This window comes from Myxocyprinus asiaticus, chromosome 45, assembly GCF_019703515.2.
Source record: "Myxocyprinus asiaticus isolate MX2 ecotype Aquarium Trade chromosome 45, UBuf_Myxa_2, whole genome shotgun sequence".
NCBI classification, from domain to species: Eukaryota; Metazoa; Chordata; class Actinopteri; order Cypriniformes; family Catostomidae; genus Myxocyprinus; species Myxocyprinus asiaticus.
The window spans coordinates 20,273,743-20,297,792 of record NC_059388.1 but is presented as its reverse complement, the minus strand read 5'-3'; the positions used below and the strand labels follow the sequence as shown (position 1 = coordinate 20,297,792).

Genomic DNA, 24,050 nt, shown 5'->3' with positions numbered 1-24,050 from the left:
CCCACACTTGGTATTCTATAAACAAATGAATCTCTATTGTGATTGGATCAGTCAATGTGAGCCCACTTTGAACATTTTTCATATATCAAATCTATTCGGCCCATTTAAGAAAAACAAATGGGGGTTTTAATGGGGGCTTTTAGCCCCTGCAACAGGGGGACTTTTTACCCCAAGTACTATCCTTTCACTTATTGGACAGTTATTTAAAAACTTGATTTAAGCACCTTGAACAAAACTGAAAATGATAAATAAGTATTTTCTCTTAAAAAATGTGATCAATTCAGGGATTATTAGAAACATAAATTGGCATTAAATATTAGATCATCAAATGACTTTCAACCCAGGGGGCCTTTAGCCCAGTTTTACCCTAAGTAAACTAGTATCCAACTAAAAATCAGGTTTTCAATGGCAGATTGCTGATATTGATATCTAGAGAGCAGCATGGCCAATTGCTGATATACTGGCGAAATAGAGACATTATTATACAATTTAAAAACAAAATTGCTGAAATGTAATAAATACCAATTTTACACATTCACACCAAAATTCACTAATAAACCCTTAGATGTGTAAAATTTGTAGCGGAACTGTGATGACAAAATGTTGTAAATTTGGTGTACACATTAAAGGGATAGTTTACCCCAACATGAAAATTCTCTCATCATGCACACACCCTCATGCTATCTCAGATGTGCATGACTTTCTTTCTTCTACTGAACACAAACAAAGATTTTTACAAGAATATCTCAGCTCTGTAGGTCCATACAATTCAAGTGAATGATAGCCAGACCTTTGCAGCTCCAAAAAGGACATAAAGGCAGCATAAAAGTAATCCATATGACTCCAACAGTTAAATCCATATCTTCAGAGGTTATATGATCAGTGTGGGTGAGAAACAGAACAATATTTAAGTCCTTTTTTACTCTAATTCTCCACTTTCACTTTTAGATGTGAAAGTGAAACTAAACAGGCACCACATGTGGATTCCAGATGTAAAAGTGAAAGTGGAGATTTAGAGTAAAAAATGACTTCTTTTTGTGTCCTTTCTCAACCACACCTATTATATTGCTTCTGAAGATATGGATTTAACCACTGGAGTCATATGGATTACTTTTATGCTGCCTTTATATGCTTTTCAGAGCTTCAAAGTTCTGGCCAACATTCACTTTCATTGTATATATGGAGATACAGAGCTGAGATATTCTTCTAAAAATCTTCGTGTATGTTCTGCAGAAGAAGGAAAGTCATACAAGTCTGGGATGGCATGAGGGTGAGTAAATGATGAGAGAATTTTCATTTTTGGGTGAACTATCCCTTTAAAAGTGGGAAACACTACCCCCTATCGTTGATAAGATAACATTGCATATCCATCATCTATCACACAGCATCATGGCTGACCAGGAAGAGCCTGCTCCTCTTAAATCTGTCAACTCTAATGATCCAACCTACATCGTTTTTACTAACAAATCCAACGGCAATGCTGAGGCGTGGTGGCTAAACTTCACGGGCAACCCAGTGTCTTACGCTGACATAAAACCTGACAAAACACTAAAGATGAACACTTACTTGAGTAAGTAGCCTACTAGTAAAGTCACTTGTATTTCCGCCAATATGTTGCACCGGTAACTTGTTTCACCTGCCAGTTTGTAATAAGATACACTATATTACAACTCATCCGTGGATATTTAGAGCATCTGACGGAGCTAAACTGCTAGCAAACTTTAGTGAAGTTTACTTTCCAACTCCTGCAGAGAACGACTAGTATGTATATCAGATGGTGTATGTAACAGCTCCAGGTATTCATTTCATTCATCATGTAATGCTTCACATGCTTTGATATCAGTGTCGGAAATAAAACACACTGCGTGTCATCCTTTTATGTCATTTGAGTCACTTCATTAAATAATCTGTAAACAGTTAGAATATTTAACTATGCATATAATTGCATTTTAATATCAGATGTTACAATCAAAATATAATAATAATAATTCTGGGGAATGTTCTGCACTCACAATATGAATTTTACCTAATTTCTAACCCTGATATGCATAATATTTGTATTCATATCTCACCATAACATTCTTGTATGTGACATATTTTTCAGTGTACTCATTACAAGAAAACTGTGTACGGTTGATCCTGAAGATGGTGAGAAAAGAGGACATCTGCAAGTTGGAAATCCCCCAGTATTTGATACAGGACATCAGCTGTACACCCAATCTGCTGAAAGAGATTCAGATTCTGTCTGAGCAGAGATCAATGAATGGTTCAGTATGACATGTTTACCTCCTGTCGGTCAAACAGAAAGCAAAAGTAATTTAAGCTGTCATATGTTGAAAGTATGCAGACACTTTTGACAGACCACAAAGGTCTCAGCTGATCAGATGCACTCGGGGCGAATATTAAATGCTGAAATGTTATCAGTAACCAGGCTTCCTTTGTTTTGTTTTTTTACTGATACTCTTTCAAAAACAGGGAACCAGTACTTTAGAGACAGATAAACCAACAGATCATTAGGTCTTTATGAGTTATATTCCATAATTAGAGCATGGCTCTGTTTTGGGTTATTATAAGACAACACATACAGGTTAAACTAGTTTGATTGGTTATTATGCACATCAAAGGAGGTAAATTCATTCAACAGCTGAGTTTTATTAAATTACTTTTTTGCCCTTAAATTCAAGGACTGCAATTATATTTCCATTATGATAAATATTGCACTTTGCATTTGTTAATAAATAAGATATGACCCTCAAAATAATATAAAAATAAAAAATGGAATATTGTGTTTACAATTATTTCTTTCCTTTTTCCTAGTTTATTTAAATGAGATGACTGGCAGTTTGGCTGGGAAATATTTGTTTTACATGTTGAAAACTATATTTCTTAAAAACAGACTATGCTGTATGAAATGTATGAATCATGTTACTTTACTGAATGTTAAACATTTTTTTAACTGACACCCATGACTGCTATAAACAAAAATATTTTATATTGTCCAAAAGTAAAATGAAAGTTTCTAACTTGTGTTTGTGCTGATTGTGTAATAGCTTCAATGCAGCCTTAATGGAATGTTCTTGTAATCTCAGGCCTTTTTGGTAAGGAAGTACATCTGCAATTAATTAAATGAATTATGAATATACACACCCAAATTAAACAAAATGAGTAGGCCTGAGGTAAAGTTTGTTCCCAAACCATTATCACTAATTTCCTGAAGCACTTAACTGAAGACTAAATCACTAAGGATAAGTAGTAGAATGGAATTGAACACTACACCAAAACAAAACAAGCTACAGTTACTATCAACACAACACTTTTAACAGATCAATGTGTTTTGTACAATCATAACTAGTTATAACATTCAAATTTACACTACAACAAAATGAAGAGAGCTGAAAGCACACACCATTGGTTTGAAAACAAGGAAGAAACTATAATACACTAGAGTTGACATTTAAATCCCTGCTGTGATGAAATGTGGGAGCAGTATCTCGGGTACAAAAATAATCTGAGTATATTTATGCCTTAATAGAAGAATGATGCACATACTCCAATTCTGAACACTGCCGTATGTGGACATTGCAAAAAACTACATTACAAATCACTTCAATGTTTGGCATACAGTGCATGTACTCTGTTAAGACTTTTTGTCCAGAATATTAATGCTGTTATCTACAAGACTTATTGTGGATCCTCTTAATTTATAACATTTGAATTAATTAGTTGAAACAAGCATATGTATTTTGGCAAAAATATACTCTCCTATGGTACATGGAGCCTGTTAAATTAAAGAATAATGTTTTGTACTTTCAAGTCCACTCCAGCATTATAGTACCCAGAAATCAACCCTGAAACTAAAGAACTTCAAAACATTCAGTGTTTCTTCATGGAGTCAAGGATACGCAGAATGTACAGGAACAGGTTGACTATGTCCAGGTAGAGATTGATGGACGCCAGGACATGTTCCTCCGGGGACAGCTTGTGCATCAGCACATGTGTATCGAAAATAATGAACCCACAGAACAGCAGGGCTCCAGCCCCAGCGAAAACCAGCTCCATTGTGTCATTGTAGAAGAAAAGCTAAAAGACAGAATGTTGCAAATTAAGTCAATTTTTCTGAAAAAAAAACTTTTCATTGCATATAAGAATTTTTGTTGTTGTTGTTGGATTTTCTCCCCTTTTTCTCACGATCTGGAATGCCCAATTCCCAATGTGCTCTAAGTCCTCGTGGTGGTGTAGTGACTCACCTCAATCCGGGCGGCGGAGGACGAATCTCAGTTGCCTCTGCGTCTGAGACCGTCAGTCCGCGCATCTTATCACGTGGCTTGTTGAGCGCGTTACTGCAGAGATATAGCGGCATCCACGCACAACTCACCACGCGCCCCACCGAGAGCGAACCACATTATGGCGATCCCGAGGAGGTTACCCCATGTGACTCTACTCTCCCTAGCAATCGGGCCAATTTGGTTGCTTAGGAGACCCGGCTGGAATCACTCAGCACGCCATGGGATTCGAACTAGTGAACTCCAGGTGTGATAACCAGCGTCTTTACCACTGAGCTACCCAGGACCCCCAAGAATTTTTTTTTTATTGCATATTTATGCTAAAGGTTAATTTTGTCAACGTTTAAGAGTAAAACAGCATATAGATGGTTTTAAAACAAATATACACTGATGAGCCAAAACATTATGACCATTCACAGGTTAAGCGAATAACGTTGATCATCTCCTAACAAGGCCACATGACAAGGTCTGGGTAGGTCAATTAGATTGTAAGCGAATAATCAGTTCTCATAGTCAACATGTTGAATGCAGGAGAAATGGGCAGGAGTAAAGACCTGAGTGACTTTGACAAGGACCAAATTGTTATGGCCAGACGACTGGGGCAGAGCATCTCTGAAACGGCAAGGCTTGTGGGGTGCTCCAGGTCAGCAGTGGTGAGTACCTACCGACAGTGGTCCGAAGTGGGACAAACCGCAAACTGGCGACAGAGTGTTGGGCGCCCAAGGCTCATCGATGCATGAGGGCAACGAAGGCTATCCCGTCTGGTCCGAACCGACAGAAGGTCTAATGTAGCACAAGTCACAGAAAATTTTAATGATGGTTACGGGAGGAATGTGTCACAACACACAGTGCATCGCACCCTGCTGTGTATGGGGCTGCGTAGCCGCAGACCGGTCAGAGTGCCCATGATTACCTCTGTCCAATGCCAAAAGCACCTACAACGGGCACACAGGTGTCGAAACTGGACCTTGGAGCAGTGGAAGAAGCTCCACTGGTCTGGTGAGTCCCGTTTTTTATTTTTTATTTTACATCACGTGGATGGCCATGTACATGTGCGCTGTTTACCAGGGGAAGTGATGGCACCAGGATGCACTGTGGGAAGATGACAAGCCGGTGGAGGGAGTGTGATGATCTGGGCAATGTTCTGCTGGGAAACCCTGGGTCCAACCATTCATGTGGACGTCAATTTGACACATGCCACCTACCTAAACATCGTTGCAGACCAGGTACACCCCTTTATGGCAATGGTATTCCCTGATGGCAGTGGCCTCTTTCAGCAGAATCATGCATCCTGCCACACTGCACACATTTTTCAGGAATGGTTTGAGGAACATGACGAAGAGCTCAAGGTGTTGCCCTGGCCTCCAAATTCCCCAGATCTCAATCTGATTGAGCATCTGTGGGACGGGCTGGACCAACAAGTCCGATCCACAGCGGCTCCACCTCGCAACTTACAGGACTTGAAGGATCTGCTGCTAATGCCTTGATGCCAGATACCACACGACAACTCAGGGGTCTTGTAGAGTCCATGCATCGGGGGGTCGGCACTGTTTTGGCGGCACGCAGAGGACCAACAGCATATTAGGCAGGTGGTCATAATATTTTGGCTCATCGGTATACTTAGACTAAAAGCCACAAAACTTAAATTCTGAAATAACTGGGTCTTTAAATGATGGACAGTCCACTCACCCTCATAAAGCTGGCAATGATCAGGATCCACAGGCCAGCAAATAGACTATGAAATAAAAATTATAAATTAGGAATTTTCAGCAAGTTGAGTAAGCAGGTACTGAGCAAAAGCTGTCAAGATAGTAGGCTAATAACCTCAGTCTGTCAAGTAGTCCAATTACAGGAATGATTACTAGTAATTCTGCAACCCTCCTCACAAAGACATTAATTTTTCCTCCCTGTGTCTTCCCATGCCGAATAATAGACCATGCATCACATCATACAACAGAGTTATAACTCATGGAGCCCCATTATTTTTGTTAGACTTCATGTTTTTAATGACTGGTTCAGATGAATGTTTCTCAAGAGAGTTTTTGCCACAAAGTTACAAGAACATCATTCCCTGTGGATTAAAACAATATTCTTGCTCTCAGTTATCATGAAGAATGTTACAGATCCAGGCCTTAAGCGGATCACAGAGAGAGAGAGAGAGAGAGAGAGAGAGAGAGAGAGAGAGTTACCTGGCTCCGAGTTTGCTGAAGTCACGTTTGGACTGGAAGGTGTAGGCAGTAAGGCAGAGGAACACAGCAGAAGTGAGCACAAAGGCCTGGAGCACTATGGTGTACTCATAAAATGTCACTGAAAGAAAAACAATATAGCATCAGGTGATCAATTATAGATGGTTGCATTACTGTTGTGAGACTGGACTTTTTTTAATCAATCAAGAAAATGCCTAAACTTACCCGCAGTGGCAACAGACATAGACTCCAGCAGTGTCTGCAACAACACTGCATACGTTACATTACAGTTTTATACATTATAAGAGTAATAAGTAATATTTAAAGGAATTGTTCATCCAAAAATTATTTACTCACCCTTTTGAGTAAAATTCACCCTAGGACTGACTTTCTTCCATGGAACACAAAAAGAGAAACTCTGAAGAATGTACTAGTCGCTCTTTTGCTTGCAATTACAGTGAAAGGTGACTGGAAGTTTCAAGCATCAAAAAGGGCGCAAATGCACCATAAAAGTAGTCTACACAACTTGTGCACTATATTCACAGTCATATAAAGCCGTTTGATACCTTTGTGTAAAGAAGGGACCAAAATTTAAGTGAGAAGTAGTTTTGTGAACTGGATCTGACTCAAAAGAGCAGAACTCTAACAAATGCTCAATGATAGCGAAGATGGAATGTCATGATTTCCAGTGACTTAAAAATCAGTCTGTTTCTTAAACAAGGCTTTCATTTCACTACAGAAGACTTTGCACAGAACATGGATGACTTTTAAGTTACTTTTACGGTGCTTTTGCGTGAAGGCTTTTGTGTGCGAAAGAAACTGTAATCTGATGGAAAAGAGCAAGCAGTACATTCTTCGAAATTTCTCTTTTAATGCTCTTCAGAAACAATTACAGCAAACAGGTGTGGAATGACATGAGGGTGAGTAAATAATGAAATGTTCCTTTAAGATGATGATTTTCGTAGTCCCAGTTTGTACTTTAAGCAGTTTAAGAAATAAATGTGATTGTTCAAAAGTGCAATTGCAACTGTTATCTCCAAACCTATAAAAAAAGCATACTCACAAATCCAAACAGCAAATAAAGATTGATAGGGTGCTGGTGTCGGTATACAGCCAACGCAAGGAGCAGGATAAGAGACCCGATAGCAGATATCAGCACCAGAATGGGACTAAAATAATACAGTAGATCACATTTAATATACTCCCATTATATACCAAAACTTCCACAATGAATAGGCAAATGCACATGGGTGGTGTGCTCTTACCTTTCATGCACAAAGGTTTTAATGGGGTTGCAGAGCATGAAAAGAGCAGATACAGCAGTGGTGACAGTAATCTGCAGCGACAGGATGGTGTACACCTTGCGGAGGAAATCTAGGGAAAAAGAAGTCTTGAGTGTCAACTCCTCAAATATGTACAAACATATGCATGTCTGTCTGTCTAGACAGACAGATAGACAGATAGATAGACAGACAGATAGATAGATAGATGCAACAAGAACAGATGCATCAGATGTTTCAGCAAACACTCAAAAAATATTTTTGCCTATTTTTTTTTTTAAGTTACGCATTTCAATTTCATAACCATGACCAAATTGAATTGTGCAATGAAAAAAAATTAATAAATTAAAATGTAAAATATTTAGTTTTTTAATTTGATATGTTTAAAGATTACTCTATACAATTTAATGAAATTTTGATACGAAATTGAAATGCGTAAATCTTTAAATTATTATTATTAATATTTTATTTTTAATGTCCGGGGTTATTTACATTCCAAAATAAGATGGCAATCACGTTGCACCCCTAGATAAGCTGGTTTTACAACCACAGGCGACATTTCTGAGAAAAACAATTGTGACATTTCAAGAAATCAATGCGCTTAATGACTCCTGACAGCTGATTCAACTGGCTGACATTTACACCATATGTCTGTGAAATAAATGAATAAATGATTAAGTGAAAGAATTTAAAATCACACTCTTTGTTACAAATGTGGTATTTTTCAAATGTTAATCATTCCCAGTCCATGTTAATATACTGAAAGGGTACTATTATTGATTACTTAGACACCAAGGCTATTTAAATACACGTAAAAAGCAGCTCACCCATCCGGATCTGGACGCTCGCCGTTGCGACGTTCGTGCCATAATTAAAATCATCCTCAATGGATGACCGCGGATATTTCTCTTGATTCATGCTTAATTGATTTAAATCAGAATCGTGTACTGACCAAACTAAATGATATTTTCAGAATCTCTGATATTATGCTATCTTCCGTCTTTTCCTTGTTCTCTTCTTCTGGTGTTGACCACTTGGAAGCTCAAATATGTGTTACTGCCATCTAGTGGAAAGTATTTTAATGTAATGAAAGATAAGCTTATGAAAGAAACAGAGAAAACCTCTGTAATTGATTTAGTGTTGGATACATATTTTTAACGTTAGTGAATATAATTGTGGTTACTACAGTAGTATAGTCATAAATTGGAAGAAGCTCTAAGCTAAAAAAAAAAAAAAAAGTTATATTAGATTCTGGTAAACTGGACGTATTTTTCCTTTTGCTCAAGCTCCTAAGCAACTGCAGGCTTAAGTTAGTTACTAATGTATTAAGGCAAGGGTGTAACTACAGGGAGGGCAAGGTTAGCCCTAACCCTAACCCTAACCCTAATCAAGGCATTGAAAAATGGCTGAGGCCCCTAAAGGAGGGGGCCCAACAGGTTCTTTGCACTGGGGCCCGCAAGATCCATTACGCCACTGTGTTAAGGATTCATATAATGCGGCACAGTTCAGTTTTCAGACCATATCAATCCAAATGCAAAAGTAGATTTGAAAATGTTCCTTTTTTTTTTTTCTCAATGTACCAGGTCCGTTTCTTGTATATTAAAAAAAAAAAAAAAAAAAAATTAAATCCCCAAATCGCTAACCGCAAACTGTCTTTATTGCAGTGGAGAAACCAGGACCAATCCAAGTTAGCTCCGTAAAAAGGCCTTAACGCATAAGAAAGGATTAATAACACTAAATGTAAAAGGAAATGAATGGGTGAGAAGTCACGTATTAAAAAAAAAATAATAATTCTGAAGTCACAATTTAGAAAAAGTTAAATTGAAGAAAAGGAGAAAAAAATGTCAAAAATCCCTTCTTGAAGTAACTGAAAAAAAGAACGTTTCAAACCATTTTTCTATTTTTGCATTTGGATTTGGTATGTTCTGAAAACTGAAACTTGAGTGTTACACGGACCGTTAAGCAACCATTAATCTTTTTTATTTATTTGAAATAATTTGCTTCATTAATTGAGCTATGATTTATGCTGTCATCACTGAAACAATCGTGGCCACCTTTAGTCAGTGGGTGGTTAACATTCAACTTTGTGTGAGTTTAACAAAACTAAATTATGGGCTCTGAACCTACAATCACAAACTCATCGAGAAAAGAAGAAAACCATTTAATACAGAGAAACACAAACCTTTGAACTGGATTCATGTAGCTATGATGTGACATGCAGTATGGAGTGGGTATCTTGTGGCATGTCCAAAATATAGCTAGTTTGCAACATTCCTAAAATTCAATCCTAAAATCTTAAAAAGGCTATGCATGATGAACTGTGCAATTTGCATTGTAATATGTACTGAACAACTTGCACTACAAATCTAGTATGTAATACTAATACTGTATGACTACCCTTAAAATTGTATTTAGTGTCCACTACATACAGTATGTAGTATGCAGTACATCTAGATGTATACCACATACTTCATTAAATATGAATTACACTTAGAATGCACACTAAATGCCACAACAAATTAGTGTAGAACATTATGCCAGTCAGGAAAGTGGGGGATTCGATCATATCATGAAAGCACCTCAAACTTACATGTATAGCCTTGGTAGCTTTGGAGGACCAAAACGTCATTTATATATGACTGTAATGGAGACACGAAATGCAGAAATCCAAATACCAACACAATTCTGTGCTTCTTTACATGATTCTTTTAAAGTTATTAATTAAATGCTTCCACTTTTCATGAATAATAATAATAAAAATAATAAAATAATAATAAAAATAGCCCCTTAATCAAATCTCCAGGTCAAGCTTCGGTTGAAGAATCCACAATTTCTATTCTTTTGTCTAATCTCTTTCCAGCCTCAGGGGGGTTTGTGCACCTACTTTATTCCTTTATGGTGCTAATCAGCTCATGCAAGTCCATAAAATGTCCCGTGGAGCACTCCTCCTCATATTTAACCAACACATTTTAATTCTCAGGCAATTCATTTTTATTTTAATATTCCACTTATTTTATAAGCCCAGCAGTGGTCAAAAGTAATTTCCTTCAGGTTTACTTACAGCCTTATCTAAAAAGAGAATATTGTTGTCTTTTTTGTGGGGGTTTTACCTATTAGCTCAACCATGAGACATATTTTCCAGTAATGACATGCCTGTGGGTCTCGGGCTGTGCCTGTGCTGCTGTATAAGTTGCTCAGAGTCTCTCCTGGGCATTCTTAATAAAATGCACTGCTACACCTTTCTCTCCCCCAGGAGCTTGAGGGGGAAACCGCCTCTTTATGGAGTCCACACAGCATTTCATTAAAGGCTCTGTGGTGCCTGCCTCAGGGACGTGGCCAAATAATTCATTTGGAGGTACACTGTATCCTGTAACTCCTGAATGCATTCCCAGGTGTTTCTGAAATAACCAAATGCCTTACACATTCAGGGGATGCTTACATCATTTCTTCTGCAGAACACTCCAGTGCCTCACTTTCTATTTCCAATAGACAGACAGACAGACAGACAGACAGACAGACAGATAGATAGATAGATAGATAGATAGATAGAAAAGAAAGACTGATGATAGATAGATAGATAGATAGATAGATAGAAAGACTGATGATAGATAGATAGATAGATAGATAGATAGATAGATAGATAGATAGATAGAAAGAAAAGACTGATGATAGATAGATAGATAGATAGATAGATAGATAGATAGATAGATAGAAAGAAAGAAAAGACTGATGATAGATAGATAGATTGATAGATAGATAGAAAGAAAAGACTGATGATGATAGATAGATAGATAGATAGAAAGAAAAGACTGATGATAGATAGATTGATAGATAGATAGATAGATAGATAGATAGATAGAAAGAAAAGACTGATGATAGATAGATAGATAGATAGATAGATAGATAGATAGAAAGAAAAGACTGATGATAGATAGATAGATAGATAGATAGATAGATAGATAGATAGATAGATAGATAGATAGAAAGAAAAGACTGATGATAGATAGATAGATAGATAGATAGAAAGAAAAGACTGATGATAGATAGATTGATAGATAGATAGATAGATAGATAGATAGATAGATAGATAGATAGAAAGAAAAGACTGATGATAGATAGATAGATAGATAGATAGATAGATAGATAGATAGATAGAAAGAAAAGACTGATGATAGATAGATAGATAGATAGATAGATAGATAGATAGATAGATAGATAGAAAGAAAAGACTGATGATAGATAGATAGATAGATTGATAGATAGATAGATAGATAGATAGATAGATAGACAGATAGATAGATAGATAGATAGATAGATGATAACATACTGTAAATTTACTTTTAATAACTAACAGCTATAATGGCATCTTTCTTTCAACATTTTAAAGTAACACTTTATTGCGTTACTCTTTGAAAAAATAGACTATTTACGAACTATTAGCCTACTTTTTGTCATCATTTTTTTTTTCTCACCATGAGCTGGTTGATGTTTAAGAAAGTTAGCACATTGCTCCTCTTGCAAGTGTGTTTTTTTTTTATTTCCATTTTCAAAGTGGTATTTTGCTCTCATTTTTTAGTTTCAAGATGTAGTTTGCATGCAACAAGTGTACCACTGTATAGAAGTTGAATGACCACTATTTACAATATTTAGGGTGATGTTTACCCCTGTCTGTGGTGGTTATGGCCCTAGCTGTGGAATAATTTAGCATAATATTAGATCAAATCTATTTGATTATGGCAGCTGCAACTTTTAGTTTGTGCAATGTGTTTTGCCAAATATTTACCCATCCATGTGGTTGAAATATACCCAGATTTTTTATAGGGTAATCTTAAAACATTCAAATATTGAGTCATACTTGTTAACTTAAAGTATAAAAGCAAGGCTCTTCATTGAGCTTTACAAGCTTCACTGAAACTCTGAAGGCAATAACCTCAATAACCTGGTAAGATTTAACCACTGCCTCATAGCCTTGATCAAAAACTTTCTGTTACAAGTACCTTTGTGCTTGGTATCTGTGTAATATTCTCTGATGATCTATACTGTGCATTATGTCAGTGGAGGGATATTCTAGGCAATCCTGAGAACTTTTCTGCTTCTTTTCATAATAGTCCCTCATGCAGCAGGTAATCAAGACATTTTCCAGATGAAAAGCTAACTCATTGTGATTCTATCATTTATGTCCTTAAATGCAGTTCACCCTCACACTCACACCATCCTAGATTTGTATGACTTTCTTTCTTCTGCTGAACACAAACAAAGATTTTCAGAAGACTATGTCAGCTCTGTAGGTCCATACAATGCAAGTCAACAGGGTCCAAAACTTTGAAGCTCCAAAAGCACATAAAGGCAGCATAAAAGTAATCCATACAATTTAAGTGGTTTAATCCATATCCTAAGAAGCGATATATTAGGTCTGGGTGACAAACAGATAAATATTTAAGTACTTTTTTATATATATAAATTATCCTCTCTGCCCAGTAGGTGGTGATATACATGAAGAATGTGAACCGCCAAAAACAAAAGAAGAACGCTTAGGAGGGCTGTTTGAATGTGGAGATTTATAGTAAAAAAATACTTAAATATTGATATTTTTCTCACCCACACTTATCAAATCACTTCTGAAGATATGGATTAAACAAACCACCAGTAATATGGATTGCTTTTATGGTGCCTTTGTGTGCTTTTTGAGCTTTAAAGTTTTGGATCCCGTTGACTTGCATTGTATGGACCTACAGAGCGGAAATTTTCTCCTAAAAATCTTTGTCTGTGTTCAGCAGAAAAAAGAAAGTTATACACATCTGTGATGGCATGTGGGTGAGTAAATGATGAGAGAATTTTCATTTTGGGTGAACTATCCCTTTAATATCTCTATTAAGAAGTAACCATATAGTAAAAGCAATAAGACCCTCAAGGCAGTGCTATAATGTGAATACAATCATGGATACAATCATTAAATATAGCAGAACAGCGTATTGGTGTCTGACTTTATTAAACCCAGAATGGAAAATCAGGACATGTATACTCAGGGTTGGGTGGGTTACTTTTGAAATGTATTCCACTACAGATTACAGAATACATGCTGTAAAATGTAATTTGTAACGTATTCCGTTAGATTACTCAAGGTCAGTAACGTATTCTAAATACTTTGGATTACTTCTTCAACACTGGTAGATTTTTTCACTTGTTTTGACTATAAAAACTCTGCCAGTACAGTAAGACAAAATACACATGTTAAAAATACATTCTCTGAAAAACCTAAATATCTTATGCAGTGTTGTTTCTAAAACAAGATGAATCAAATTGATCTTGTTTTAAGGATTTTTAGATATTTTTGCAGGAAAACAATACAAAAATGATTATCAAGAATATGATTTTTGCCCTGATATCAAAGGTCTTAACAGAAAAAAAGAAATTATGATCTAACGTGAATTTTCTTGATAAAAAAAATATGATCGTGCCTGGTAACGTGCATGTAAAATGGCTAGAAATAGCATTTTAGCTTAGCGTAAAGCTGACAATTTACACAAGGTTTATTTCTATTTCTTCTGCTCCAAACTTACTTCAAACGTACTTCTCTGTCTGCTCGTATGAATGTAACACATCATAAGAAAGTGTTTCACCGCTGTTCAAATGCACTTTGGATCACATCATTTATATGTATAAATGTTTTCCATCTGAAAGGACTAAATATTAAATGAAACAAATGACACTAAAATGCAAAGTAATCTCTTCAGTAATCAAAATACTTTTTGAATGTAACTGTATTCTAATTACCAATGGTTTAAATTGTAACTGTAGTGGAATACAGTTACTTATATTTTGCATTTTAAATACGTAATCTCGTTACATGTATTCTGTTACTCCACAAACCCTATATATACTGTATATTCTCCTTTGCAGCACATACAAAATAGTTTGTTGTGCATATTACAAGATCCAACTGTTCTGTTGCTACAGCTGGATTCTGCTCCTTTGGATGGACTCATTTTGGATTGCAATACTACAAACTGTCCTCTAAACAAACTGACTAAGTCACAGCAGAGGTAATTTGTTAGTTGCAGCAAATATTTTTTTAATGAATTCTAAACTTCCTTTTCTGTAGATTAAAAATACAAGACAGTAAAATGATTTTAAAAAGCTATCAGACCTTTTTTTCCAGCTCCTAAAGACATGAATTGTAATTTTGCAATATTTGTAGGAAATCATGACCACTCAGATTAAAATAAAGACTTCAGTCATATCTGTGACTTTATAAATGCTGTTTTATTCTACATGGAGAGGGTCCGCACATGAGGGCTGCCATGTTAGAATCACATGACCAGCCGAATACAACTCGCTTAATCTCAGTAACCCTCCTGTTATTCGACACTTTCACTCATTGATTAAAATAATCATGGCTGACTGTGAATACTATTCTACAAAGGCATCTAAAATGAAAACTATTGATTTTGAATGATGTGGCATCCAAACCACTAGGTGTCAGTGTAAGATTATTATGAAGATGAGAACATTGACTTCTTCAAAGCAAGAGCTTTGCAAAGACTGAATACCATGTGGTCTGAGTACAGAAGTGCACTCTTTGTAACCATCCTTTCACTCATTAGAATGGACAGTGGTTGTGGAGTGATGGGTCTGTATTAGATTACACTGGTTGGTGTGATGGAGAACCGAACTATTATCCTGACAATCCTGAAAACTGCTTAGAGATTAATTGGACTGGTATGAATACAATTTGATTTTCTAAAACCTTTTAATATTTATTTATATAATCCTATAAACTACTGATAAATTAGATAATATTGCGACATAAAATGTCTAATTTGGATGTCACAAATTGCATTAAGTTTAAACTCTTTAACAGTTCAGTGACTGGTATTTAGATAAGTGTTTTTATCCAGACAAAATTACTGTATTTTCATTGTTAATTCGTGTTCATTTTAATCTACAGGTCACCGTTGCTGAAATGATGAAAGATGTTCATCTCCAATGGTCTATATTTGTGCTACAAGTCTCTGAGATCATAATTCAGTCAGTTCCTGAAGTACTTTGATTTTACATCACATATTCATCTTTCTGAGCTAAATCTCAACTTTAATAAAATAACCGCTAAAACAAAATCTTGAGCTTTGTGGTGTTAAATTCAAATTTTCATATGCACAACAAAAGAGTTACAATGTATAGCAAATGGTGGTTTGTTATAATGTCTATTAAGGTAGTTTGAAAATATTATTCTATTTAGTTCCATGTCTCAACCTCGGGATTCATATCCCAGCTCCGTACCTGTTTGGTGTCGGACTCCACTGTAATGTGTCTCTGAGTGATGACGACTAAATGCAGCCGGTGCTAGCCAGACATCACTTCAGTCATTTACGATGAACTTCAGAGGATGAACTGATGCCAACTCCAACTGTAAGACATCGTATACTTCATATGCCATAGCCTGAAGCTTGGATATAGGATGGACCCCACCGATCCTCACCGAAATGACCTGCCGGTTGTACTGCGATGCACCTCACTGATCTCTGCCTGCATCATCTTTGTCTATTGATGGACTACATTCTTGAAATGGAATACATAGACTATCATTTAATTGCCAACAAAAGCCTTCATCAGCCAACTAACAAAGGACAATGCATCTATGTGAACTTCTGCAGTTAATCCAGGATGGACTTCAAAGACATTAGTCATTAATCTTACAGTTCATACAAATCTTTTTTTTTTTAAACACTGGACCTTAACGCTTACTTAGTTTACCAATATGAAACCATTACCTGCACTGCACATAAATAACTAATATTGCCATTATATTCATGTTGTTTAGGCAGAGGGGAACTGGCCTAAACTGAGTCTGGTTTCTGCCAAGGTTATTTTTCTCCATTAACCAACATCTTATGGAGTTTTATGTTCCTTTCCACAGTCGCCTTCGGCTTGCTCACTGGGGTTCTTAATACAATCATTTAATTATTTAATTTTTATACACAATTTACAATCATATTTAATCAAACACAATAATCACTCTAAGACTTTATAGATATTACAGTTTAATTTTTTGTTAATACATGATTTTCTATAAAGCTGCTTTGAAATGATGTGTGATGTGTAAAGCGGTATACAACTAAAAATGACTTGACTTGAAGTGATCACATCATCGGGGGAAACGATCCAACATAGATTACCACACTTAATGAGGTTTCATATGACAGAGATCAAATCAGCGTCACCTCACCACTCGGTATGTCGTTTTATTGTTTCTCTTTGTCGGCCATACAAAGGATTACAGCTGTAGGAATCCCCAAATTTATACATAGACGATAAACATCATGCTAACAAAGTAGTAAATTTGTACAAAAATACTTTACAGCTCAGAATACCTGTCCATTAGAAATAAAAATACAATATTTCAGGGACATAACTGTGACATTGAATCATAAATTCATCATATACTGAAAATGGACACCCACTACTTTAACTGGCAGTGCTTGACTTCACTAAATGTTTCCATAAATGAAACATGAACATGAATGAGGTTTTTTTTTCTTACACAAAAAATTTGTGCAAATGACCAGAGAGTATTTGCAGTAACACAGTAAAGTGCTGTGACAAACATAGGTCAAGGCAAGCATTGCATGTTGTAATGAATGTTCACAATGTTCAAAGTGAAAACTAATGCTTGAATCAGGGCTCGAAAACCATAATTCAACATGTAGTGATTTATGCTATGACATTTGAGAACATCTCTAAATCCAGTGCATGAGTTTGGGGAATGAACCCGTACCTGAAGGTTTATCTGAAACCAAACAAAAAAGACACTTTTTCATAGTCAAACGTTCTCCATTAAGAAACTCCATGTGAGCGTACCATTGATGAGGTTCAGTAGTTGGACCACAATGTGCCATTTGAAAATATTGAGTAGACAGGATCTTTGAGCATTGACAACAAGGGTGATGGCACTCAATCAAAAGCCACAATGTTTCACAAAGGTGGGTGAAGGTATTCATTGCCATTAGCAGCCTGCCAATGACAACATGTTTTTCTCTTTACTACCATATGTTTCTTTTTAACATTTTTTTTTTCAAGCAGAGCTACAAATGTGAAGTATGTTTAGTGGTCTACCACATATGGTAGAACTGACAACTCAATAGACAAATCCATTCTCTCATTATTTGACACACTTTTTTTTTCCTCTTTACAAACAGATTGCACACCCTTTGGGCTTACACAGTCTGAAAAACAAGTCAGATGAGACATATAAAACCATAACAGTACCACATACAAATTACCATAATGATTAATAACTATTTAAACAAAGGGGGGGAATACAAAATACCTTTTTTTCTGGATTCTTATGGATATTAACCCCATGCTTGCATTTTTTTATTTATTTTGTCAATATAAGTGAGGTATACAATTTACTATAGTAACCAATTTCCTCCAAAATACCATAGTTACAGTTATTGTTGCTACAACAAAACAGTGGTACTGTAACTTGGCATTAGCCACCAGTGTCATCACAAAATTAAATGGTGGAAACGTTCCCATTGGAAGATCCCATTTTAACTTATTATGACTTTTTAGAGTCAAGTTAATTTTAAATGTTACTAATTTTAGAGTAAAATTAACTAGTAACTGTGTTATTTTGCCAGAAACAATGGTTACCATGGTATTTTTTTTTTTTTTTTTTGCAAGGGATTGCAAATTTGAGCAAATAAGAACAAATTAGAACAGGAAACTTTCTACCGTAAAATCTAAAGCCCATCCCAACATTTCCATATTATTGTTGTTTGTAATTCCTAAAAATCATATGTATCATAGATGTAACTGATAGTAAACTGTTAATATCCAACTACCTACTTAAACAGCTGTTATTTTTTGTGAAGAGATTGATATTGGACTGAATGGAATAAATAGCCGTACTATTCTGTGGGCCAGTGATGGATTTCCTCAAAGTGGGGCAATAAACAGGAGTCTCTACAAAGTACAAAGCGCCTTTTTTTTTCTTCTTCTTTTTTTTTTTTTTTTTTTTTTTTTTAAATCAAATGACCTTTTCTATGCCATCAGTTTGCTCCCATACATGGTTAACAGAGCCCACGGCAACCCTCATGTTCACTATCCATCACTCAAATACAAACACCCCTTATAAATCATCATTTTCTATTCATAAAAATAGATATTTGTCCAATTTCAAGATAAGGTGCCTTTGTGCCACCCTCTCATCAATGTGACATTGGATTTCATATTTATACGAGACATAAGGTCAGCTACAATGAATAACAGCATAGCGGACAGAGAACCGAAGTATGGGGTTTGTTTTTTCTTTTCATAAGTGGATGTTGCCAAGCTCTTGTATTTGGACAAAATTACCTCAACCAATACAAAATAGTTCATATTAGGTCTCATGCATTATGCTATAACCCATATTCAGTTTACAACTGAAAAATGGCTTCCAAATTCATTGTGCTGATTATTTTTTTTACCACACAGCTGTCGCTCCTCCTTTTGAGCAAAAAAAGGGGGTGCACTTTGACCTTGGCATCAGATATCAGGAGGAAATACACAGACATACACTATACACACACTTGTGTTGCAGTCTCACTAAATAGAAGGGTTGATGGCTGTGTTTAGGACGTTGGACTCTGACAGACTTTGTGGACTGCACTGCAAGCTTGTGATATAAAGTCTTCACACACTCGCGCACACATTCTCACAAACACAGACACTGTGTAGCCAGTCATATCATCCTTAAAAGTCTCAAAATGTTGCTTTTATGCATCTTTTGCTTGTTTTTTGTATTCTCCTTCAAACTATTCATGTTTATTGGCAATAATAATTAAGGATGGCACTGTTTCAGTTGTCGTCATGGTTGTTTTTTCCCTTTTTTTTTTTTTTTTTTTTAAATAGTTTTGGTTTCCCAAGAGGTCAGTTTGGTCTTTTCCATAATTATCGCCATTTTCACAGGGTAAAAACACACCCAGCACATCAGGAAAGGACCTCTTGTCATGGTGGCTCATGCTCTCAGGAAAAAAGGTCTGGTTGTGTGCTATTTAAGAACAAGACCCTCGCTTTTTCCTCCAGCAGAGGGAGCCGTTCAGGGAGAGTTCACTTTAGCACCATGAGGAGGAGCGCTTAATTGCAGGCACCAGGGAGGTTCTGCTATAAAGTCTTGTTGGGGTCTGTGTCCTCCAGTCCTGCTAGTGTGGAGTTGTGCTGGCCCTGTTCCAGCCCTGCGGTGGGTGAATTGAGTGGGTCTCCGGGGTCAGTCCAGTTCACTGGCTCTTCATTGGATAACGGGTTCAGTTCTGAGGGCTGGGAGGAAACTGGGTTTCGGCTTATGACTAGATCCAGTTTGTTTCCAGATTCCGCTATTAGAGGTACCACTAAACAGCAGTCAAAGTCTCTGGTACGGACGTGGTTTATCTGTAGAAACAAAGTGACAAATTAATGTCATTGCATGTGCACTTAGGGTTATTTATTTATTTTTTTCATTGTTACAATACTTGAATATTAAAGTATCAGTCATTACTTTTTCAGTTGCATTTGGTGACACTAGTGGCACAGAAATTAAACACTTCAGCTTTAAGTAATGTTAATAACATGCTCTGGTTGGTAGGCATTCTGGGGCTACACTGTCACATTTTGATTAAACACTTCAACTAAATCCTAATTCCTTTATTCCAAGGGTATTCAATTAAAGTTCCAAGAGGTCCGGTCTCTACATTTCCTTCCCAGAAAAGGTCCGGATAACAATATGTAGCTTTCGTAGAATCAGTAGTCATATGGCAATGAAATTATATAATATATATTTTTGAATAGTTTTTATAACTTGCCACATTGGCAGCAATAGTACTTTGTAAAGAAATACAAAATAAATCCTAAACAGTCAAAATAGTCTGTTCAAAACTGGGCAGGGATGGGGGACATTGGGGGCCCAGAGACAGCCAAAGTAGTGGGGGGTCTGAGGGACAATCTACCAAAGGATTAAAATATTTCATCAGTTGAAGGCACTTGGATATGAATATTAAAAGATACGATCAATAATTTGTTTTGAAGCTGAATGACAGCAGTCCAGTTTTTGTGTTTAAATATTTTTATATTTAGAATATATAGCATGTGTATGGGATATAGGAGGCCTTTGAAGGATTAAAACTACTGTATGAGGGTTCAGGGGTGTCCCCTGAAAGAAAATGTATAAAAATGTAAAAGTCTGAATTGATCATTTTTATATTTTCCTTAAAGTGAGAATCTACTAACAAAAAACAAACAAACAAACAATTAAAATAACAACAGTGATGCATTAATATACTGTTTGCTTAATTAAAAGTATAAATAGGCTTTCCTTGCCATCCATGCCTTGATGAAATTATAAATAATAATTATATTATTATAAAAAAGGCTCCTAACATGCTGATTAATGAAGCTAAATTTAGACAGAAAAAAACATCCCGACACAAACCTGGCTTAGCTGAACCATCTGAATCACATATCAGACAGATAGTTTCACTTTGCTTAATTTTTGTTTTCTACAGTGTTTAAGCAAAAGATGGCTATATCTATAGCGGGGTCTTTGCTACCATTGTTAAAAAAACCACGCCTGCAACTACTGTACGTACAGTAAATCAGGCTTTATGCGGCACCTCATTTCTATAGCTGGGAGAGAGGCAACGCACGGAGAGCTGGAATAAGTGCACAGCGCTGGACACGCTTTATTCCCACACTAGTGCGAAATATTTCTCTCTAGCGCTTCACGCGCTATTCCCGCTTCACACGTGTATACACATATGCTTACACAATCACTTAGCCAGGTGTCAGACAACTAGCAAAGATTTAGATCTTGGTCTGGATTGAAGTGTCCGTCTATCCGCCTATCGAGTACCCCTGCTTTATTCATAGTTGTGTTTGCATGTTAATAGTTCTTATGTACATTTATGATGGTTTATTTGTTTTATTTAGTCTCTCATAATTATCATTAAAAAAAGTTTTTAATTTTCTTTAAAATTATACCAAACAACTGATCTTCTTGTAGAGTTTTAAGTCTTTTATTTTGGGCATGCCACTGAAACAGGAAATCTTTAAAAACAACTTCACAGCTTAAAGGGTTAAATACTGTACGTATCGAAAGACCTCACACTTTGATGTCCTTTAATTCAATTTGACTGTATCACAGTGGCTCACCTGTAGCAATCTGTCATATGACTTCAGGCCTCCAATGTCAGCAGGCCCTCCCGGACGGATGTTGTTCACATAAACCCCTTTCTCCAGGACGCCATCAGACACACTAAATCCAAAGTCCTCAAGGTCAGAGTCCTTCAAGAGACTCACCTATGAATGTAAAAGCAGTTACACACATTAAGCTCTAAATTTCAAAAAATCATTAATCAGTCATGTTGTTTTCCAGTAAAAATATCTAAACATCCTTAAAACAAGATACGTTTACTTGAGAAGCAAAACTGCCTAAGATATAAACTGAGTGTATTTTTTCACTCCATTTGCAAACTGTTTATTCTTATTTTAAGCATACACTAACAATTTTTCGTTTTTGTTTAAAACCAGAAAAAATAAAATAAAAATACTTTTCAGTAATTAAAAAAGATAAACTTAATTCAATGTATATTCTTGTTAGTATGTCTTATGTCTCTATCTTGTGTTTAGATATTTTTACTGGAAAACATATAAAAAATACTAATTAAGTGATATAATTTGTAAACAAATTTTTTGCTAAAGATTAAATTGCTCAAGGCTGGGGCCTGGGTAGCTCAGCGAGTATTGACGCTGACTACCACACCTGGAGTCGCGAGTTCAAATCCAGGGTATGCGGAGTGACTCCAGCCAGGTCTCCTAAGCAACCAAATTGGCCTGGTTGCTAGGGAGGGTAGAGTCACATGGGGTAACCTCCTTGTGGTCGCGATTAGTGGTTCTCGCTCTCAATGGGGCACGTGGTAAGTTGTGCGTGGATCGCAGCGAGCCACATGATAAGATGCGCAGATTGACTGTCTCAGAAGCGGAGGAAACTGAGACTTGTCCTCCACCACCCGGACTGAGGTGGGCAACCGTGCCACCATGAAGACCTACTAAGTAGTGGGAATTGGGCATTCCAAATTGGGGAGAAAAAGGGGATTACAAAAATGACATACAAATTTGCTCAAGGCTGACACTAAGACACTATTGACAAGCATTCCCACCTTATGGAGCTCAACTGGGGTGGGCGACAGAATATCCTTTATCTCCTGCTTCATTCTCCTCATAGCAAAAGCCTTTTTGCCAACGTCAGTGGGCAACGTGTTGCTGCGGCTGGCCTGTGTGTATTGCAGTTTGTTGCTGCCGCGTTCCTGAAAACTGGCCTGGCGGCCCAGATGGCTACGGGTGGGCGCAGGGTCATGGTTTAGACTCAAAGAGCTGCCCGACATGATGGTGGCCTACAGCGTGGCAAGGAAAACCACAAGAACCATATTTAAAAACCATTTCAGTGTTTCAGCTTTTTTCAGTTCTCTTAAAGGGATAGTTCACCCAGAAATGAAAATTCTCTCATCATTTACTCACTTTCATGCCATCCCAGATGTGTATAACTTTCTTTCTTCTGCTGAATATTTAATCTCTGTAGATCCATACAATGCAAGTGAATTGTGACCAGACCATTCAATCTCCAAAAATCACAAAAATCAAAAAATCTATCCATATGACTTCAGGTGTTAAATACATATCTTCAGGTGTGATATAATAGGTGTGGGTGAGAAACAGATCAATATTTAAGTCCTTTTTAACAATAAAAAAGGATTGAAATACTGATCTGTGTCTTACCCAAAGTGATTGCATCGCTTGAATTTTTTGGTCTGGCCACCATTCACTTGCATTGTATGGACCTACAGAGATTAAATACTCTTCTAAAAATCTTTGTTTGTGTTCTGCAGAAGAAAGAAAGTCATACACATCTGAGATGGCATGAGGGTGAGTAAATGATGAGAGAATTTTAATTTTTGGGTGAACTATCCCATTAACTGGGTGTGATGATTGAATTTTGTCAGCTACAAATATTCCATGTAGTATCTCATTTATTATGAGGTCATAAAAACTGCATGTATCAGAATTCTACAAAAATTTGAAAGTGCTGTTTTAGATAGCAGTTTTAGTACTGCATTTCACACTGCAGAAAACTGCCGTCACTGCTTCAAATGTCAGTCAACAACTGAAATGTACATTTTGCAAAGGGTTTTCATTATGTAGAATAAAACATACTTCACTGTGTTCATTGTTTAACAGAACACAGTATCAAGTTACATTGATAGTAAAACACCCATAAACTCTCATAG

General features: G+C 36.4%; 2 protein-coding genes and 1 pseudogene across 8 annotated transcripts in view; 1 reads left to right on the top strand and 2 right to left on the bottom strand.

Moving 5' to 3' along the window:
• The first annotated feature begins 1,389 nt into the window (after positions 1 to 1,389).
• Positions 1,390 to 2,492, top strand: LOC127434996 (von Hippel-Lindau disease tumor suppressor-like; annotated as a pseudogene).
• Positions 2,493 to 2,632: 140 nt separating this feature from the next.
• Positions 2,633 to 8,794, bottom strand: LOC127434984 (protein lifeguard 4-like). Its single transcript, XM_051688063.1, has 7 exons — positions 8,577 to 8,794; positions 7,735 to 7,843; positions 7,533 to 7,638; positions 6,695 to 6,728; positions 6,473 to 6,590; positions 5,973 to 6,018; positions 2,633 to 4,080 (listed from the first exon to the last, which is right to left on the bottom strand). Exons 1-7 carry the CDS (start codon positions 8,665 to 8,667, stop codon positions 3,874 to 3,876), a joined length of 711 nt encoding a protein of 236 aa, XP_051544023.1. The 5' UTR covers positions 8,668 to 8,794; the 3' UTR covers positions 2,633 to 3,873.
• An 8,035-nt stretch (positions 8,795 to 16,829) lies between these two features.
• Positions 16,830 to 24,050, bottom strand: part of LOC127434957 (glutamate receptor-interacting protein 1-like) — a 388,121-nt gene continuing 380,900 nt past the window's right edge. For all 7 annotated transcript variants that reach the window (XM_051688013.1, XM_051688014.1, XM_051688009.1 and 4 more), the window contains 3 exons: positions 22,926 to 23,159; positions 21,919 to 22,065; positions 16,830 to 20,163 (listed from right to left, as the gene is read on the bottom strand). In XM_051688013.1, coding sequence (XP_051543973.1) covers positions 19,900 to 20,163; positions 21,919 to 22,065; positions 22,926 to 23,159 — 645 coding nt within the window. In that variant the 3' untranslated portion in view covers positions 16,830 to 19,899. The remainder of the gene's footprint in view (positions 20,164 to 21,918; positions 22,066 to 22,925; positions 23,160 to 24,050) is intronic.

Excerpts from the sequence above, each read along its gene's own strand:
- LOC127434984 (XM_051688063.1), bottom strand. The coding sequence starts at position 8,667 with ATGAATCAAGAGAAATATCCGCGGTCATCCATTGAGGATGATTTTAAT. Across the intron at positions 6,591-6,694 it reads TATGTCTGTTGCCACTGCGG|TGACATTTTATGAGTACACC; the intron begins GTAAGTTTAGGC and ends TTTTTCTTTCAG. Across the intron at positions 4,081-5,972 it reads TCATTGCCAGCTTTATGAGG|CTTTTCTTCTACAATGACAC; the intron begins GTGAGTGGACTG and ends TCTGTCTTTTAG.